This window comes from Cephus cinctus, unplaced genomic scaffold (assembly GCF_000341935.2).
Source record: "Cephus cinctus unplaced genomic scaffold, Ccin1 Ccin1_scaffold1146, whole genome shotgun sequence".
NCBI classification, from domain to species: Eukaryota; Metazoa; Arthropoda; class Insecta; order Hymenoptera; family Cephidae; genus Cephus; species Cephus cinctus.
Window position 1 is genome coordinate 278,073 of NW_014333641.1, and position 17,223 is coordinate 295,295.

General features: G+C 38.1%; 1 protein-coding gene across 2 annotated transcripts; it reads right to left on the bottom strand.

Annotated features, from left to right (window-relative positions):
* Positions 1–209: 209 nt before the first annotated feature.
* LOC107272255 lies at positions 210–17,016 on the bottom strand. 2 transcript variants are annotated; one of them, XM_015749248.2, is made up of 36 exons: positions 16,947–17,016; positions 15,173–15,841; positions 14,461–14,935; positions 14,147–14,385; positions 13,420–14,074; positions 13,151–13,338; positions 12,759–13,076; positions 12,609–12,687; positions 12,005–12,531; positions 11,764–11,919; positions 11,193–11,676; positions 10,867–11,105; positions 10,418–10,785; positions 10,070–10,347; positions 9,785–9,972; positions 9,535–9,702; positions 9,276–9,428; positions 8,238–9,206; positions 7,996–8,154; positions 7,446–7,920; positions 6,766–7,369; positions 6,410–6,687; positions 6,146–6,333; positions 5,893–6,060; positions 5,675–5,821; positions 5,511–5,589; positions 4,908–5,434; positions 4,382–4,831; positions 3,986–4,169; positions 3,756–3,912; positions 2,087–2,349; positions 1,355–2,010; positions 1,105–1,272; positions 879–1,025; positions 726–804; positions 210–638 (listed from the first exon to the last, which is right to left on the bottom strand). In XM_015749248.2, the coding sequence occupies exons 2-36, from the start codon at positions 15,838–15,840 to the stop codon at positions 315–317; spliced, it is 11,205 nt and encodes a 3,734-aa protein (XP_015604734.1). In that variant the 5' UTR covers position 15,841; positions 16,947–17,016; the 3' UTR covers positions 210–314. The 2 variants fall into 2 exon arrangements, with proteins under 2 accessions (XP_015604734.1, XP_015604736.1); XM_015749250.1 differs by lacking the exon at positions 16,947–17,016 and adding an exon at positions 15,911–15,936.
* Positions 17,017–17,223: the final 207 nt, after the last annotated feature.

Here is a 17,223-nt window from a genome sequence, read left to right on the forward strand (position 1 = left end):
CAATTATTGTACGCTCCACGATTTTTCGTACACATAATTTTGACACTGTATTGTTCATACAATGTTACAATTGATACCGCGATAATAAAGTCGTATTAATTTGTACGACGCTCTTCTCATTCTGTTCCTACGATAATTCATCCTTCGTGACGTCAAATCCCATAATCACAGAACACACTTTTCTATTGGGCGATTCCTTAACGCATGTGGATACTTGATTGAGCTTTATTAAAATCAAGTTAGTATACTATATTTACATATGTATGCTATATGCGAAATTTGAATATCACAAGTCATGATATCAGTAATTATTGTTATTTAACTATTTTCTTTGTGAATCGTCGCTTTCTTCTACAGTAAATTATTACGCAAATCAATGTTACCAATATTATTACCATTAATAACGTTAACAGTGATATCAATATGAATTGCGTGTTGCGACTGAGCCCACTTTCTTCTATATCGGGTTGTGCCGGTATTTCCTCGTTGGCATGACTTCGCGATTCCAACCAAGCTAATATATCTGGCGAGCTGCTTTCAAACCATTGGTAATTCATTTTAGCTGTGCTAACTGCTGAATTTAGGGTTGCGATGATTTCCACAATGTTATTTTCATTAGCAGCGATGAAGGCTTCCAGCTGAATTAAAGAAAATTTCCATAATGAATCTTCGCGTTGGATTCTGTTTTTAAAAGGTTAAATTTACATGAGGAAAAGGACACGTACCGTTTCTATTTGTTCTTGAGTTGAAATATATGCGGCAGCACTGGAGAATAAGCTGCCAACGCTACTCCACGTGTTGTAACTGTAATAAAAAATTATTAGTATCAATTATTTATGGCGATTAATAATAATTGGGATAATCGACGAGACACTCACTAACTGTATACGTCGGTATAGTGCTCATAAAGGAAATTAAGTGTTGCTTCCAATCCAAATTGACCAGCTGTGTAGACCGAAGAAAAGGCAGTTGAAATATCTTGTTTTCGAATAACATTATCCGGGGCTATGGCGATGCTTAGGTAGCTGAAATACAATAAAATTTAATATTTTAATCGCAACCATAATAATTTACGTAACCGACGTTCACTTATTTATAACATACTTTTCAAGTATCGTTTTATTTTGCGTACAACCAAGTGCATTCAAAATGACTACTTGTTCGGATTGAAAATTCGATTTTAAATATTGATTCCACAGGAACAACCAGTCCTCGTGAGAACCATATTTCAATGCTGCACAGTAGACAGTTGGTCTGGCATTGGGACTTATCCTGTAATAAAATAGATATCAGAAACTAGATCAATACAAAAATTGATAAATTAACGACCCATCGATTGTAATTGTATATATACCATTTCGTGTTATCAGCACGCCAAGCCGCAAATAATTCTTTCGATCTCTCAATACATTCTTTATGCCCATATTGACATGCCCATTTGAGAATGAGCTGTCTGTTCAATTGTTCTAATTGGCCTTCGTCCTCGGAATCTTCGAAGCCAAGATCTTGATAAGCTTTATCAATAATTTCGAGAATGTATTTACCGAAGGTACTCTTGATCAAATGTCCCTCAAAGCGATACGTCCAATAAGCGATACCATTGGAAAGTGCTTTCCAAGGAAGATGATTCGATTCCTTTGCCAGATATTCAGTCGCGTTCAACGCAAGACTGTAGTCAACGTATCCTCCTCTAGCCAAGTTCAAAAGATCGTCGATGATCTGCGCACGATTCATCTCGTGAATTATTTGATATTGATTACTTTTGAGTACAGCTATCAAACGCGCCCAATTGGTTTCGTCATAATTCACTCGGTAATAGCCAACTTGCTGGATGTTTAAAATGTACCATTCATCGGGCATTCCTACATCGAAGATCGATTCCGTTTTATAGAACCAATCTCTTGTCGTTGTTGTCTCGAAATTCGGACTGGAAGCTGTTGTATACGTTATTGGGATCCAGAACGTATAATTATACGACGAAGACAGGCTGCGGTTAAACATGAAGCGTTCCTGTATACAAAATGTACAATTATTGTTTATAACTCAGTTGCCCGATGTTCGTGTTGAATATTTCTTTTTAACGTACCTGTGACAGAGTCAGTCCTCCGTAGTCCAAGGTGGCATGAACTAGTGGCATACCGGATTGACTTGCCCAAGAGTTCATGATCGTAGATACAGAAACATCGAACTCATCCGATACTGGGTATTTATCAACTTGAGCTTGCATGGCGTCCCACAGGTATTCAGGTAGTACAGTACTGTACTGATGTTCCACCAGGTAATTGTGCAAGGCATTAGTAAAGACGTTTGAACCAAAACCATGGTGCATCATACGGATCACACTGGCGGCTGAAATGAAATTTTTTGTTTAGCAATATTTCTCTCTTGTGATAATATATATATTTTGTGACGTCATTTTTCGATTCACGGTCACAAGGCAACTCCGGCTACGATAAAGATAACGTTCTCGATTTCTGGTTCCCTTCGGGTCACCACCCTGCTGAGAAGCTACGTTCTCGGGTTGATTCCTATAGTTACGCCAATGCTCTCATAAGATTTCGTTATTGTGTAGTTGAGGTCGAGGTGCTCGAATCTGCCGTGGGGAGATAGTCTCGACGTACCGAGTTGCCCGGCAGAGGAGAGTACCCGACGGAGACGTCTCCACGGATCGGCAGAGGTCCGGGTGAGATACCGACACCTTGCTGGAGATGGGCAAAGGGCTGTACAGCGGGCGGAATTATAGTTTTGATACGTTTAAGGGTAGGGGAGGAACGCCCTGACCCGAGTTAAGGACGTGGTGCCCAGCTGTCGCCCGATGCCCTGAGGAAGCGGCCGTTGAAGATCTCCAAAAGTTACGTACCGATTCGTTAAGGAACGCTCTCGATTTGGTTTAAAGGGACGACTCGAGGGAGATGGAAGAGTTAACGCCTATAAGGATCTCGACCAATCAGATGATCGGAATGATTAGTTCTCGAATTTGGCTACTTTGTAAAAGCAGTCCGTCTCGGGACACCGACCGACGTGTCACGAGCTGCGTCGCGCTCCCGTGCTGTCTGTTTATAGTTTTTCTAGCCGTATTTCGATACGGTATAGAAAGTACTTTCGTTTGTGTAGTTCTCGCGTTGCTCTCGCGATGTCCAAGAAATTCGATGGATTTTCTGTGAGTGTTCCGGGAGTGCAGTGTTGTGTCCTAGTGCAGTGCCCCCCCGAGTGTCTCCTGGATGCGGTTCTCGGCCTTCACGGATCAGCTGCACCAGCTCCGGTGAGTGCTCTCAATTTATTAATCGGTTGAGGGATTTCGATTTTACAGCTTTGATTCGTTTGCGTTCTCGATCAATTGTTCTCTGTATTTCGCACTATTTGCCTGACGCTTACTCCGACCCTCTCTAGCTCAACCTAGCAGCCTGAGCGGCCGTGCATTTCCGTAACCGTCCGCTCTCGTTCGTGCATCCAGTTGAGTTTGCTGATTTTACGCGACCCCAAAGATCAGAACCTACGGTTGCGTTTCTCGATTTTACGCGTCCCCAAAAAATCTACAGGATCCGTTAAGTTATCTGATAGGTTCCGTCCGAGCTCTCGTTTTGGCGGAGTTGGGCCTGTTCCACCCCAACTCCCAGGTCATACCGGCTCGTTAATTTCCAGTGAAAAAATAATTGGCTAGCGTTCGCCTGGCTTGCGGATGCCTGACCGAAGGGTGGACAACCAAAGGTAACGTGGGTTAGTTCTCGGATTTTTCGTTATCGGTGTTAACCCACCTTTTCCATAAGCTATTGTGTCGAATCCGCTAGAAATTTCTGCAGGAGACGATACGTCATGATTCATAGCATGAATCGTCGCAGATGCATCTGCCTGCATCGCTACTTGAAGTTGGTAGACGACAAATTGCTGGAGTAAGTTCCATTCCGGTTGAATCTAATGACAGCGGGGATAAAAGGTGATTTATTCATTTTTAATTTTTTTTTATCTTAAAAATTATTATACTCACAGAGTCACTGACTATCCATTGGAAATATTGTGCGAATCCTTCATTGAGCCAAGTATAGTCCCACCAGTCGCAAGTTACCAAATTACCAAACCACATGTGTACAAGCTCATGAGAAATTATGTTGGTCATATATTTTTTGTATGTCGCTGACGTCACGTTATCACTTGCCAGAAGACCGTATTCCCTTAAAAAGAAAAATTTTAATATAACAAAGAATACTAATAGCTGTTTTTAATATTCTTCAAATAATATTATTTGTCAAATAACGATTTGTCATAGCGCCTCCTTAATGAATGCATAAGTTTCTCAATTTTTCATCAAACTCTATAATGCTTGAAGAGTTCAAACAAAGAGCTTTTAACCTTTTACGTCAATACCGTTGTATAAAATACTCACCTATACGTTACGAGACCCCAATTCTCCATAGCGCCTGAAGCAAAGTCGGGTATAGCCACCATGCTCATTTTTGGTAATGGATACGCAACGCCAGTATAATTTTCTAGAAATCCTAAAGCTTCCTGACCAACTTTAAACGAATAATCGGCATACTGAATGGCGTTAGGTCTTGCCCATATGCTGAAATCGTGATGGCTCCCCATCAGTTCAAAATCGAACATGACGAAGGCAACCAGATACGATGACATGATTGGAGTTTCCTCATAAGCATCCCATATACGACCTGGGGTATCTGACGTATCATACCATCTCAGTGGCATATTACTAAGAGTTTCATAAGACTCTAATTTCTCTATATTGACACTAAATTTAGCTTTAAAAGATGGCTCATCGAAGCACGGGAAAGCCTTTCTAGCATGGGTTGGTTGGAATTGTGTGGCGGCGATCCAGCTGAAATTCAATTGTTGCAATTAGGCAAAATTCGAAAAAAAAAATTAACGTTGTAAATAAAAAAAAAAGGTCTTACTGAGTTTTACCATCTTCGTCCCTATACGAGCTACGATAAAATCCTGTCATATCGTCATTCAAAATACCACTGTACGAGATGTAGACGGACAGTATTGTACCAGCAACAACAGTGCTGTCCAAATAAATGTTGAAGCGATGAGTTGTTGGGTTCAGGGTGTAGCTAGATACTTTAAGTGGGTAAATCAAATTTTTAAAAACAATAATGCTGTTTATCGTTAGCTCGTTTGCTTGAAGAATTATTGCTGATGTGTTTTCAGCAACCGTCATCATTATCGTAACTTTGCCATCGAAGACAAAGTTGTCCTCTTCGAGATAAGGTGTAACAAATATGTCGTAACTCGATGGATAAATTGTTCTTGGCAATCTGTGGCTTTTACTGGGATAGGCTGTATCGAGCCATTCGTAAATTTGTGGCGAATACTCGGTGTACCAGTTCAGTTCGTAATGAGCTCTGGCTAAGTATGATCGTAATGACCTTACGATCGACGTTAAATTAGAGCCGTGGTTGTCAATGAATCTTGCATACTGCAATTGTATAAAAGTAATTTATGAAAAATAGTTATACGATTTTTGGTTAGACGGTATTTGAAATAGCAAGTACCTTTTCAACGAGCTCTTTCGTAGACAATCGCAGAGAAAGACCACTCAGGTACGATCGGACTTTGCTGAAATCTCCGTAGCTGAAAGACATTGTTTTGTTAATTTTTGTCTGCCATTTAAAGAAATTTTATGAAAATTTTGATCTCGTACAATTCTTTTACTCACTAATCGTACATGTCGTTGTAATGTTCCTCGATGAAGTCCAAAGTGTAATTAGCACCTGTTATACCCGTAGAATAGACTGAACTAAAGACAGTCGAACTATCTTGGAATCGAATTCCAGAATTTTCGGTAATGGCCGATTTCAAGTAACTGAAATAAGAAATAAATGTATCAAGTGGATCCGTCGGTTTTACCGTGACGTTAATTATCATTGCAATTACTCGTGTAGTATAGCAGTGTTTTGGCTGCAACCCAAGCCCTTCAAAATCGTGATCTTTTCGGTGGCAACATTAGAATTAAGATATTGCTCCCATAGGAATTTCCAATCTTCGGCTGCTCCATGCTTAATGGCGGTGCAGTAGACTGCGGGTCTTTGATTGACTGGAATTCTATAAAAAAAAGCATAATCTTAATTTGACACTCAAGTCAAACGATATTCTTACATAACGTAAGCCAGGCAATAAATTTTCGTACGGTGCGGAAGAATTGGCACGCCACGCAGCAAACAATTGCAGCGAAGTAGAAATGCATTTCTCGTGACCATAATCACAGGCCCAATTAAGTATGTATGGTCTTAGCAACTTGTCATAATAATCTTCACCATCGATATCATGAAAACCAAGTCTGTCGTAGTTGGGTTGTATGATGGTCAAGACGTGACTCTGAAAAAAAAAATTTTTTAAAAAAATCAAAACGGTTCATCATCCCATCCTATAACAAAATTTCAAGGGCACTCACTTGCAACAGATCCTGAAGATGTCTGCCGGCCACGCGTCTCTTTAAGTATACAAGAGCATTAAATGTAGACAGCCATGGCAGATAATTGGTCTCTCGAGTCAAATACTGTGTCGCTGAAAAAATAGTAGAATAGTGCACGTAGCCTGCTCTACCAAGATTGAAAAGATCATCCACGATCGAGGCACGATTCAGTACATGAACGATATCCAAATCATCGTTCTTAAGTAAATAAATAATCCGCTGCCAGGAGTCAGTATCGTAATTAACCCTGTAGTAACCTGAAATGAATAATTTGGTTAAACGATTGTATCGTGATTAATTATGAAATATCATTAAATTAAATTCCGTATCGTTACCGGCTTCTTGAACATTAAAGATGACCCACTCATCCGAAGCACGCAGTACCACAGAACCAGTCGCTTCTTTCAACCAATATTTCGGCGTCGTTGTACTAAAGTCAGGATTACTTTTCGTGGCCCACGTTATGGGTACCCACCATGTTACGTTTATTGGAGAATTCACGTAATTGCGAAGCAAGAAACGTTCCTGAGATAACGTAGCCGTGCCATTCGCAATAACAACAGACACAACTGGGAAGCCAGCCTGAGTGGTCCAGGTGTTCATGATTTCTTGAACAGTTGTATTCAGTTTGATACCAGCTGCATTAACTTGGGCTTGGAACGCATCAAAAAGATCCTCGGGTGTGGCAACATCATATTCCCGAGCTTCGAGGTAATTGTGTAGGGCATTATTAAATAATTCTGTTCCAAACGTCTTCTCCACCATGCGAATGACGCTGGCGGCTTTGGCATATGAAATAGTATCGAAGATTCCTCTGATTGCTGTCGGGGTGTACACGTCATGAGTCATTGGATGACTGGAAGTGAGACCGTCAGTAGCATATGAGGCCTCCAGTTGTTCCACTACAAATTGATTTTCTAATCCCCAATTTTTTTCGACCTAAAAAATAGCAATTGATGAAAAATAGATTAGTTGACATCACATACGATCATTGTGGTAATTCAATGATCGTTACCTGAGCCATAGCGTGGTACTGGAAGTAACGTGCAAATCCTTCATTAAGCCACAGATACTTCCACCAAAGTGGACTGACCAAATTACCAAACCACTGATGAGAAATTTCGTGCGATATAACGTTGGCAATTATTTGCTTATCAATAATCGATGAGTGATTTTCATCGTAAAGCATTCGCGTTTCTTTATAAGTTATAAGGCCCCAGTTCTCCATTGCGCCAGAGGCAAAATCTGGTAGAGCTGCCATATCCAATTTTGATAACTGATATTCATGGTTCAATTTATTTTCGAAGAAGGTTACAAGGGGGTCGATTATAGATAAGGCATACTCTGCTTGATTAATGGCATTTTTACGGGCCCACACTCTGTAGAACGACGTTGAATCCATCAAATAGTTAAAATCAGATACTATCAATGCAACCAGATACGTGGACATTATTGGAGTATCTTCGAAAGTGTCCCAGACGCGACCGTTACTGAAAAATGTAGAAAAAAATTATTGCCTGTACGGTAGGAGATTAATGTTTTACTGATTTTTCTTATCAACGTACACGGCAGCGGAACTGCTTGACAATGGCATGTTGCTGACAGCGACATAATCTTTTGGTCTGGATACACGTATTTGGAAGATTGCTTTTAATGCTGGTTCATCGAAACATGGGAACATTCTCCTAGCACCAACTGGTTCCAAATGCGTAGAGGCCAACCACCTGTTGATTATAAATGTGATAAATATAGTTTATCATACGTATTGCTCTTTTAATAGTCTTGATCTTTGATGAAATTTACTAACCGTGTTGTGCCAGCGGCATTGACGTACGAGCTTCTGTAAAATCCTCGCATCTCGGTATTTAACGTTCCTTGATATGTGATTGTAATAGTTATGTGGCTACCAACTGTCAACGTTGACTTAAGCGTTATAATTAGGAAATGATAGGTTGTGGAATTCGATATGCTTTCAATGTCAAGTGTGGTTGAACCAAGCGTAACGGTGACATCGTGGTAAGTGATTTGGTCTATATGAAGTACAATAGTGTTCGTTGCTTCAGCCACAACTGCTCCAATTTGCACAGTGCCATCAAAAGTGAAGTTTCCATCTTCTAAGTAGGGGATGACAGAAATATCGTATCTGCTTGGTAGGATCTTAGTCGGCAATCTGTAGTCCGTGGTAGAGCTTGTGTCTTCACTGTTAGTTTCATTACTTGCAGGTGATGGAGTAGTAATTGTATTATCAAAATCGTCGGTTGATTCAGTGTTATCAGAATTTGTTGTTGTGGTTGTAGTATCGGTCACAGCTGTTTCAGTGCTGCTATCGGGTGCTTTTGTTGTGGTGTCGATTGTGGTTAAAACTGTTTCAGTGCTATTATCAGGTGCCTTTGTTGTGCTGCCGTTTGTGGTTGCAGTTGTTCCATTGCTATCATCGGGTGTTGTTGCTGTGGATGTTGTTATGTCATCACTTATGGTACTTGAGACACTGTCAGCTGAACTTGTTACAGTGACAGTAACGGTCGTTGATTCGGTAACGTCGATCATAGAACCATATTTGTTTTTAATCCAAGTTATAATGGTAATCAAGTTATTCTCTGACCATTGTCGTTCGTACTGTGCCAAAGTCAACGATGATTCCAAGGTTGATATAATACTGGATAAGTTAATCTGGTGAATTTGTATGAAAAGTTCGAATTTATTCACAAGCTCTTCAGTAGAAAGATATTGAGCAGCTCCTGAGATAATACTGCCGATCTGGGTGTAACTGCCATAGCTGAAAGCAAAAAATTCTTTATGGTATTACGAATTTTTGTGCATTTAAGAAATAATTGATGATACTTACTATTCATACATTTTTATATAATATTGTGCAACAAAGTCAAGCACGTATTCTGCTCCAACAAGACTACCACTGTAAACTGAAGTGAAAACAGTAGTACTGTCTTGCATTCGAATTCCGCTTTCGTTATAACTCGTAATGGCGTACAACAAGTACCTGCGCAACAAAATATATTGATGGTACAATTTTATGTTAAATTTTTCATTTTTCACTTACTTTTTATTTTATCTTTCGTGTGAGTAATTAATATTGGAACACTAACCTTTCCAACAGTGTCACGTTCTCACTGCAACCGAGCGCTGTCAAAATGACAGTTTGTTCAGCGGCGACATTTGCATTCAAATATTTTTGCCATAAGAATTGCCAATCATCCGATGAGCCATATTTGATCGCCGTGTTATAAACTACGGTTCTCTGATTTTTGGGAACTCTAAGGATTGGTAGAAAACAATATTGTTATTAAGGAATGAGAAATGTGCAATTAAAATAAAAATAAATCATCAGTTAATTACGGTCTAGAGCTGTTGGCTCTCCAATTAGCAAAGTACTGGAGCGACGTGCTAATGCAATTTTCATGTCCAAATCGACATGCCCATGCAAGGATTTCGCGTCTTAAGAGAAGGGTAAGCCAGGAGTCATCAACTCTATCATTAAAGCCAAGAGTGTCATACGTTTCTTCGATAAGATTTAGCATATGATACTGAAGAATAATTAAAAAAAATGATAACACTTTTTCCAGGACGTTTGATGCTGTAAACTAAAAAATCTATTCATATCAAAATCAAATATCTTCTTACGGCATATATGTGGTAATTTCTATGTCCAGCGAAGCGTCGATTTAGATAAGCAAGAGACGTAAATGCTGATTTATATGGAAGATAGTTCGTTTCCTTGATTATGTATTGAAGGCCATCAAGTGCAACCTCATAACCCAGATAACCAGCTCTGGCAAGATTCAATAAGTCATCGATAATGGCCGCTCTGTTCAATTCATGTATAACTTCAAAATTTTCACTTTCCAGTTGCATAATAATTCTATACCAAGATGCATTGTCATAATTGACACGATAAAATCCTGGAAAATCATTCATTTATTAATTTTACATTCACATATGTATATTGACTTTCAAGATATTTATCCTTACCAGATTCTTGGACGTTGAAGATTATCCATTCAGCGGTTCCATCATTGATATTAATACTTGCACTTTCATTGGAGAACCAATATTGTGCAGCAGTATTACTGAAATTAGCATTACTTGCAGAAGTCCACGTTATTGGTATCCACCAAGTAACAGCAGCGGAAGTGGATTTGAGATTTCTCAGGAAATATCTTTCCTGTTTCAAGGTAGCAACTCCGTTATCAATATTGACTGATAACACCGGAAATCCGGCTTGCGTTGTCCAACTTTCCAAGATTGTCTTTACTGTACTACCAAGGACTAGGCCATTACTATCAACTTCTCTCTGAATTGCTTCCCATAGATCATCAGGTTCGGCCACATCGTATTGACTGAAATCAAATTAATTTTTCATTAATCAATTTCTTTATTTCTGTCTGTTCTTATTTAACTATCAATGAAACAACACTTACTGAGCTTCCAAATAATTATGCAGTGCTGCATTGAAGATACTTGTACCCAAACAGAGTTCTGTCATTCTAACAACACTGGCACCTTTTGCATAAGTAATGGAATCGAATATTCCAGCAATTTCTGATTGACTTGAAACAGTATACGTCATTGGATGAGATGATTCCAGTCCATCAATGTTATAGACAACTTGAAGTTGTTCAACAACAAATTGTTGATCAATCTTCCAACCGACCTCAATCTTAAAGTTCATGTAAAAACGTTATCTGTGTTCCTTGTATGTTTATGAAAAAAAATATAAAATATTTTTTTATCTATAAAAACGTACCTTTGACGTTGCAATGTATTGATAGTATCTGGCGAAAGCTTCGTTCAACCAAAGTGCATTCCACCATTTGGGGCTTACAAGATTTCCGAACCACATGTGTGTACATTCGTGAGTGATAACAGCAGCGACTGCCTGTTGTGCAGATACTGAAGAATGATTTTCATCGTACAACATACGAGTTTCTCTATAAGTGATTAAACCCCAGTTTTCCATAGCGCCAGCTGCGAAATCAGGAATCGCCACCATATCCATTTTATCAATTTGATATTGCTGATTAAAGAGAAGTTCAAAGTAATGAAGAGCCTGTGGTCCATAGGTAACAGCATAATTAGCTTGATCAATAGCATTTGGTCTGGCCCAAGCATTGAATTCAAAAGTGTAACCAGTAGTGGCGGACAGATAAGAAAAATCAGAAATTATAAAAGCCACAAGATACGTGGACATTTCTATGCTAGTCTTATACGTGTCCCATATGTAAGATCCTCTGCAAAAAAAAATAATAATTAATTTTGAATTTAAAAGGAACAAAGCTTTTTTAATGTCGTTTCATTTTGAAACACCATTTACTCACGAAATTGTTTGATAAGAAAATGGCATATTGCTGATAGTGGAATACTCTTTTGTTCTTTGTATGCGAATAACAAACGTCGCTTTGAAAGCTGGTTCATCAAAACAGGGAAAAGCTTTTCTGGCATGAGTGGGTTCGAACTTCGTTGCAGCTAACCATCTGAAAGTAACAGAGTTTTGTGTAAGAATGTTTGCTTTTTTATTATAGAATAAATATTTATTTATATTAATGATAAGAAAGTTACCTCGTTTCACCATTTGCATTTACGTAACTACTTCTGTAAAATCCAACCATACTGTCCCTCAAAATTCCTGAGTATTCGAAAGATATGGTAATACTTGTTCCAACTGCTAGATTTTGAGCCAGTGTGAACGTAGCCTTTTCAGTTATAGGATCATGGACACTTGATAAAATTGGAATTGTTCTTGTCCCAGTAATAATGGTATACGTAATTATAGTAAGATCCGGTGAATAATGCAAAACAACCTGATTAGTCTCTTTGACAACAGTCGCTACAATTTTAACAGTTGCGCTGAATGTGAAATTCGAGAGATTGGGCATCATCAAAATTCTATACGCAGTTGGTTTAATGTTCGTTGGTAAACGATAATCAATTGTTTCCGAAGAGTATTCTTTGGTCAACCAATTTACAATTGTCTCTTCAATTTCATGATACCAATTCAAGTCGTGCTTGGCAGTTGTCAATTGGGATTTTAAGTTACTTTCTATAGATGACAAATTGGTACCGTAAGTTTCAACGAAGATCTCATACTGAAAGATAAAATGATGTATTGCACATTTATTGATGTTGATAAATTACCATTTTTTTTCCCCAATCGTTATATTACCTTTTCTATTAATTTCGAAGTTGATAATCTTCCTGCCACACCAGCAAGAATGCTGGATACTTTGCTTAAATCTCCATAACTGAAATTTTTGTGCTGTATAACTATACTTGAAAAGTCATGATATCAAAGTATACTGAAAGTTGAACTTACTATGCTTCCATTTCTCTATAATATTCTGCGATAAAGTCTATTACGGTTTCGAGGCCTACAACACCGCCGTATGTGTAAACTGCTGCGAATACGGTACTACTATCCATATACCGTATGCCGGAGTTATTACGGATAGCATAATGAAGATACGTCTTAATGATTGTTGGATTTTCTGTACAACCAAGTGCAGACAGTATAACGCTTTGTTCTGCAGCTACATTAGCGTTCAAGTATCGTTTCCAGAGAAAATTCCAATCACTTTCATCGCCATGTTTTATCGCCGTGCAGTAAACAGCTTCCCGTAAATTAGCTGAGATTCTAAAAGAATAAATAGCATTTAGTTAAAAATATAAGAGAAATAAAAGTTGTCGTCCAATCGCTCATCAACTTACAGCGCCGAACTATTCGCTTTGAATGTAGCAAAAAGTTTGACAGAATTTGATATGCACCCCTGATGACCAAAACTACATGCGTATTTTAAAATTTGTTGTCTGTTCAAGCCATCAAGAAAGTCATCACTCTCGCGTTCGTTGAAGCCAAGAGTTACATAAACATTGTCAATAATGCTGAGAAGATGAGTCTGAAATAATTGAATGTTAAAATTTGACAATGCCGAATAATTAAAACGATCGCTTTATAACATACATATATTTATACTCACTTGATAAAGAACCCAGACAGATTGCCCTCGGAAATGTTGAGTAAGATAATCGAATCCATTGAATAAAGCTTTCCAAGAATAATAATTAGTTTCTCTTCTTAAATATTTAGTTGCATCCAATGCAATCGAATAGTCGATGTAACCTCCTCTGGCAAGATTAAGAACGTCATCGATAATCTGCGCACGATTTAGTACGTGAATGATTTCGAAGTCATCACTGTTGAGAAGGTTGATTAGTCGGTTCCATGTTTTCTCATCGTAGTTCACACGGAAGAATCCAAGTTCTTGAATGTTGAACAGTATCCATTCATCGACTCCGTCATTAACCTGAATAGTTCTACTTTCATCGCCCAACCAGTGTGTGACTGTTGTATTTTCAAAATCAGGATTGCTCGCACTGACGAACGTCAATGGGATCCACCACGTTACATTGGTAGGAGTCGTGTTGGATGGCTTCAGTAAGAAACGTTGTTGAGAAATTTTGGCAATTCCTGTATTTTCGTCAAAATCAACCTTAACGACTGGATGACCGCTTTGAGTAGCCCAAGTATTCATAATCGTCTCTATCCTTTGATTATCCAAAAATATATCATGGGCATCGACCTGATCTTGAATAGCGTCCCAAAGATCTTGAGGTACCACGTTAGCATATTTGCTATAAAAAATAAAAAAAAAAAATTAATAATCAGTCATTAAAATAAAGCATGAATTAAAGTAGTACACCAACTTTGCTTTGATATAATTATTGAGTGCTGTAAAAAATATTGATTGACCGAGGATATGTTCCATCATCCTAATGACTCCAGCACCCTTATCATAGGAGATAGTATCGAAATGCGCATTGATTTCTGCTCGTGTTGAAACGGAAGTTGAAAGTGCATGAGCTGACGATGATCCATCGGATAGCAATGCCCTTTGAAGACTGGTCACTACAAATTGGTAACTCAAATTCCAGTCTGACTCCACCTAAAATGATGGAAAAGAATTTGAACAATTGTTCCTGATAGACATAATGATAATTCGTATGACTGTATGCCTTACCGAATCAGTAGCTAGATACTGGAATCTCCTAGCGAAGCCTTCGTTTAACCATGCGTGATCCCAGTAAGCTAATGTAATTAGATTGCCAAACCACATGTGAGTTAATTCATGAGCAACGACAGTAGCGACTCTGATTTTGTTTACCGACGAAGAATGATCATCGTCATACAGCATTGCTGTTTCTCTATAAGTTATCAGACCCCAGTTCTCCATGGCGCCCCATGAAAAATCAGGTATGGCCGCCATATCCATTTTCTCAATTGGATAATCATGCCCAAGAGTTTTAGTGAAGTAAGAAAGCAATTTAGGTCCCAAGGACAATGCGTATTCTCCTTGATTTATGCCGTTGGAACGAGCCCAAACACTGAAGTTTCCGTTTGCAGAAGATATGCTCTCAAAGTCGGAAACAATAAAAGCGACAAGATACGTCGACATGGGGACACTTTCGTCGAAGGCATCCGTAATGCGTCCATCCCTAAAACAAAAAGATACGTCATTGGTTCCTTACGGTTTTTTTTTTTTTTCCATTGAGTTTTTTCCATCAGATATTCACTTCGCAATTTAAATCCAAGGATTTGTTGAGTGTCAGGATTTATATTTTTATCTCAGATTTATTGATCAATCTGTTGTTTCGAGTATTTCATATTACCCACCGTCCGATGGCAAAGAAATTTAATAATTCTTGATAATTCATCAGTCATCATAGTCTTACCTTACTGCACTTGAACTCCTTAACGGCATGTTACTCAGTGCATGAAGTTCTTCAGGCCTGTTGATGCTAATTCTAAACGTTGCTTTGTAATTAGGTTCGTCAAAGCAGGGAAAAGCTTGTCTGGCATGGGTCGGTTGAAATTGAGTGGCAGCGATCCAAACAGTATTTCCATTTGCATCGGTATAATAACTTCTATAAAATCCGACCATGTCGTCATTCAGTGTCCCGACGAAAGTCATCCCCACGTAAATTGACGTGCCTGATGACAAAGTGTTGTTGAGGCTGATTGTCAGAATTTCAGTAACAGAATCCCATTGGGTTCCAGCAACTGGTAACGTAGCACCAGCTGTGTTATTGATCTGAATTTGATTGATGACCAAATCCTTTGTATGCAATGATATTGTATCAGTGTCATTGATGACGTTTACTATAATTAAAATATCGCCATCAAATGTGAAATTATTGAAGTACGGTGTCAGTAGGACCGTATAACTTTCAGGCGATAAGGTGGTTGGCAATCTATAATCGATGACTTTGTCGTCGTTATCAACTCTGAGTAATGCATGATGATGATCGTCAAAATTTTCCACCAAATTAGATGTTGTTCTGGTAGGGCCAAGTATCACCACGAAGGCAGTCACTAGGATTTGGCTCCAGGAGAACTGCATACTGTAAGAAGAAGGAATGATAATAATAAAAATTATTAGCGTATTAAATCATTCGTCAATTTATTGGTACATTCAATTGATCCAGGTCGATGGATGATTATTGAATGTTAAATCATTGCGTTCTATGCCCGATAATCATAGGCTAATCGTTGGATCGTATGTAATCTAAAACGTCAGGCTTATTTTGGATATTCCTATCTGGCATTTGTATCTAATTCGTACGTATCAGAGACATCATTAATTACCCAATGAAGAAACGTGGATATATTGTTATTGTTAAATATAAAATCTCATTGTGTGATAAGGTCTAAACAACTCGTGCTAATCACCGATTGCCCATCACTGTTCAAATATGCGGAACACTATTGGACGATGGCACAGTGTTAGATAAGAATTTTTATTTATCATCAATTTTAAGTTAATGCGGTAGTTAGGAGATTAGATTAATGACGATGAATCATTATTGATTCTGTGATACAGATACACTTCATAGAATTGAGAAACAAACAATCTATCGATTTTTTGGTGTTATCAGAAAACAAAAAATTACAAATTCGCAATTTACAGAGTATGACAAAGACGTTAATACAATTCGGATATGTAAACTTATTGAAATTGATAACAGTTTAAAATTGTCGAGGTGCTATTTTTTATAATGTATTTCATCGATAACATTAATTCGTACGATTAGTAAGATCAATCATCAAAGGCGTATTGAAGACAATAACTTGACTCTTCAAATCTTCACGTGATAGGAAATAATTTATAGAACAATAAATCTCAAAAAATTGTCATACTCAAAATACAAAAAAGACATCTGAAATATTGATAAACTACTGTTTACTGCATGCAACAACGAAGAACTGTGTTTCATCTGTTTTTTCTTGAAGTATACTATGGCACAGTAGTAAAAAAAAAAAACTAGCTGTAGCTATAAAACAGCTAATTACGTAATATCTTGCGAAAGGCGCATTCGCGTTTATAAATTTGACATTTTGAATATTTAATTACGGATTTGCACCACGTGGATATTTCACCTGTTCACTACTCAAGAAGCCGCACACTGTAATACTTAGTTGAAAAATTATGTGACAGCTTGGACATACCTGTCAGATGTGAGGTTGCCTAGTGGTCCTAGGACCACTGGGTGTTGCAACCTATTTTATAAGATTGGCTTCTATCTTATCTTCCGATTGACCAATGACAGTATTATTTTTAAGATATCCTAAAAAGATATATTGTGCACAATTTCGTAGAATGTATAATCAAATCGTTCCCGCAAATTTCAAGATTTGATTGAACATCTGTACCACGGCTTAGAACTATAATTTGGATATCATAAGAAATCGCGGCGAACCAGTGCAATTTAATTTTTTAATTTTA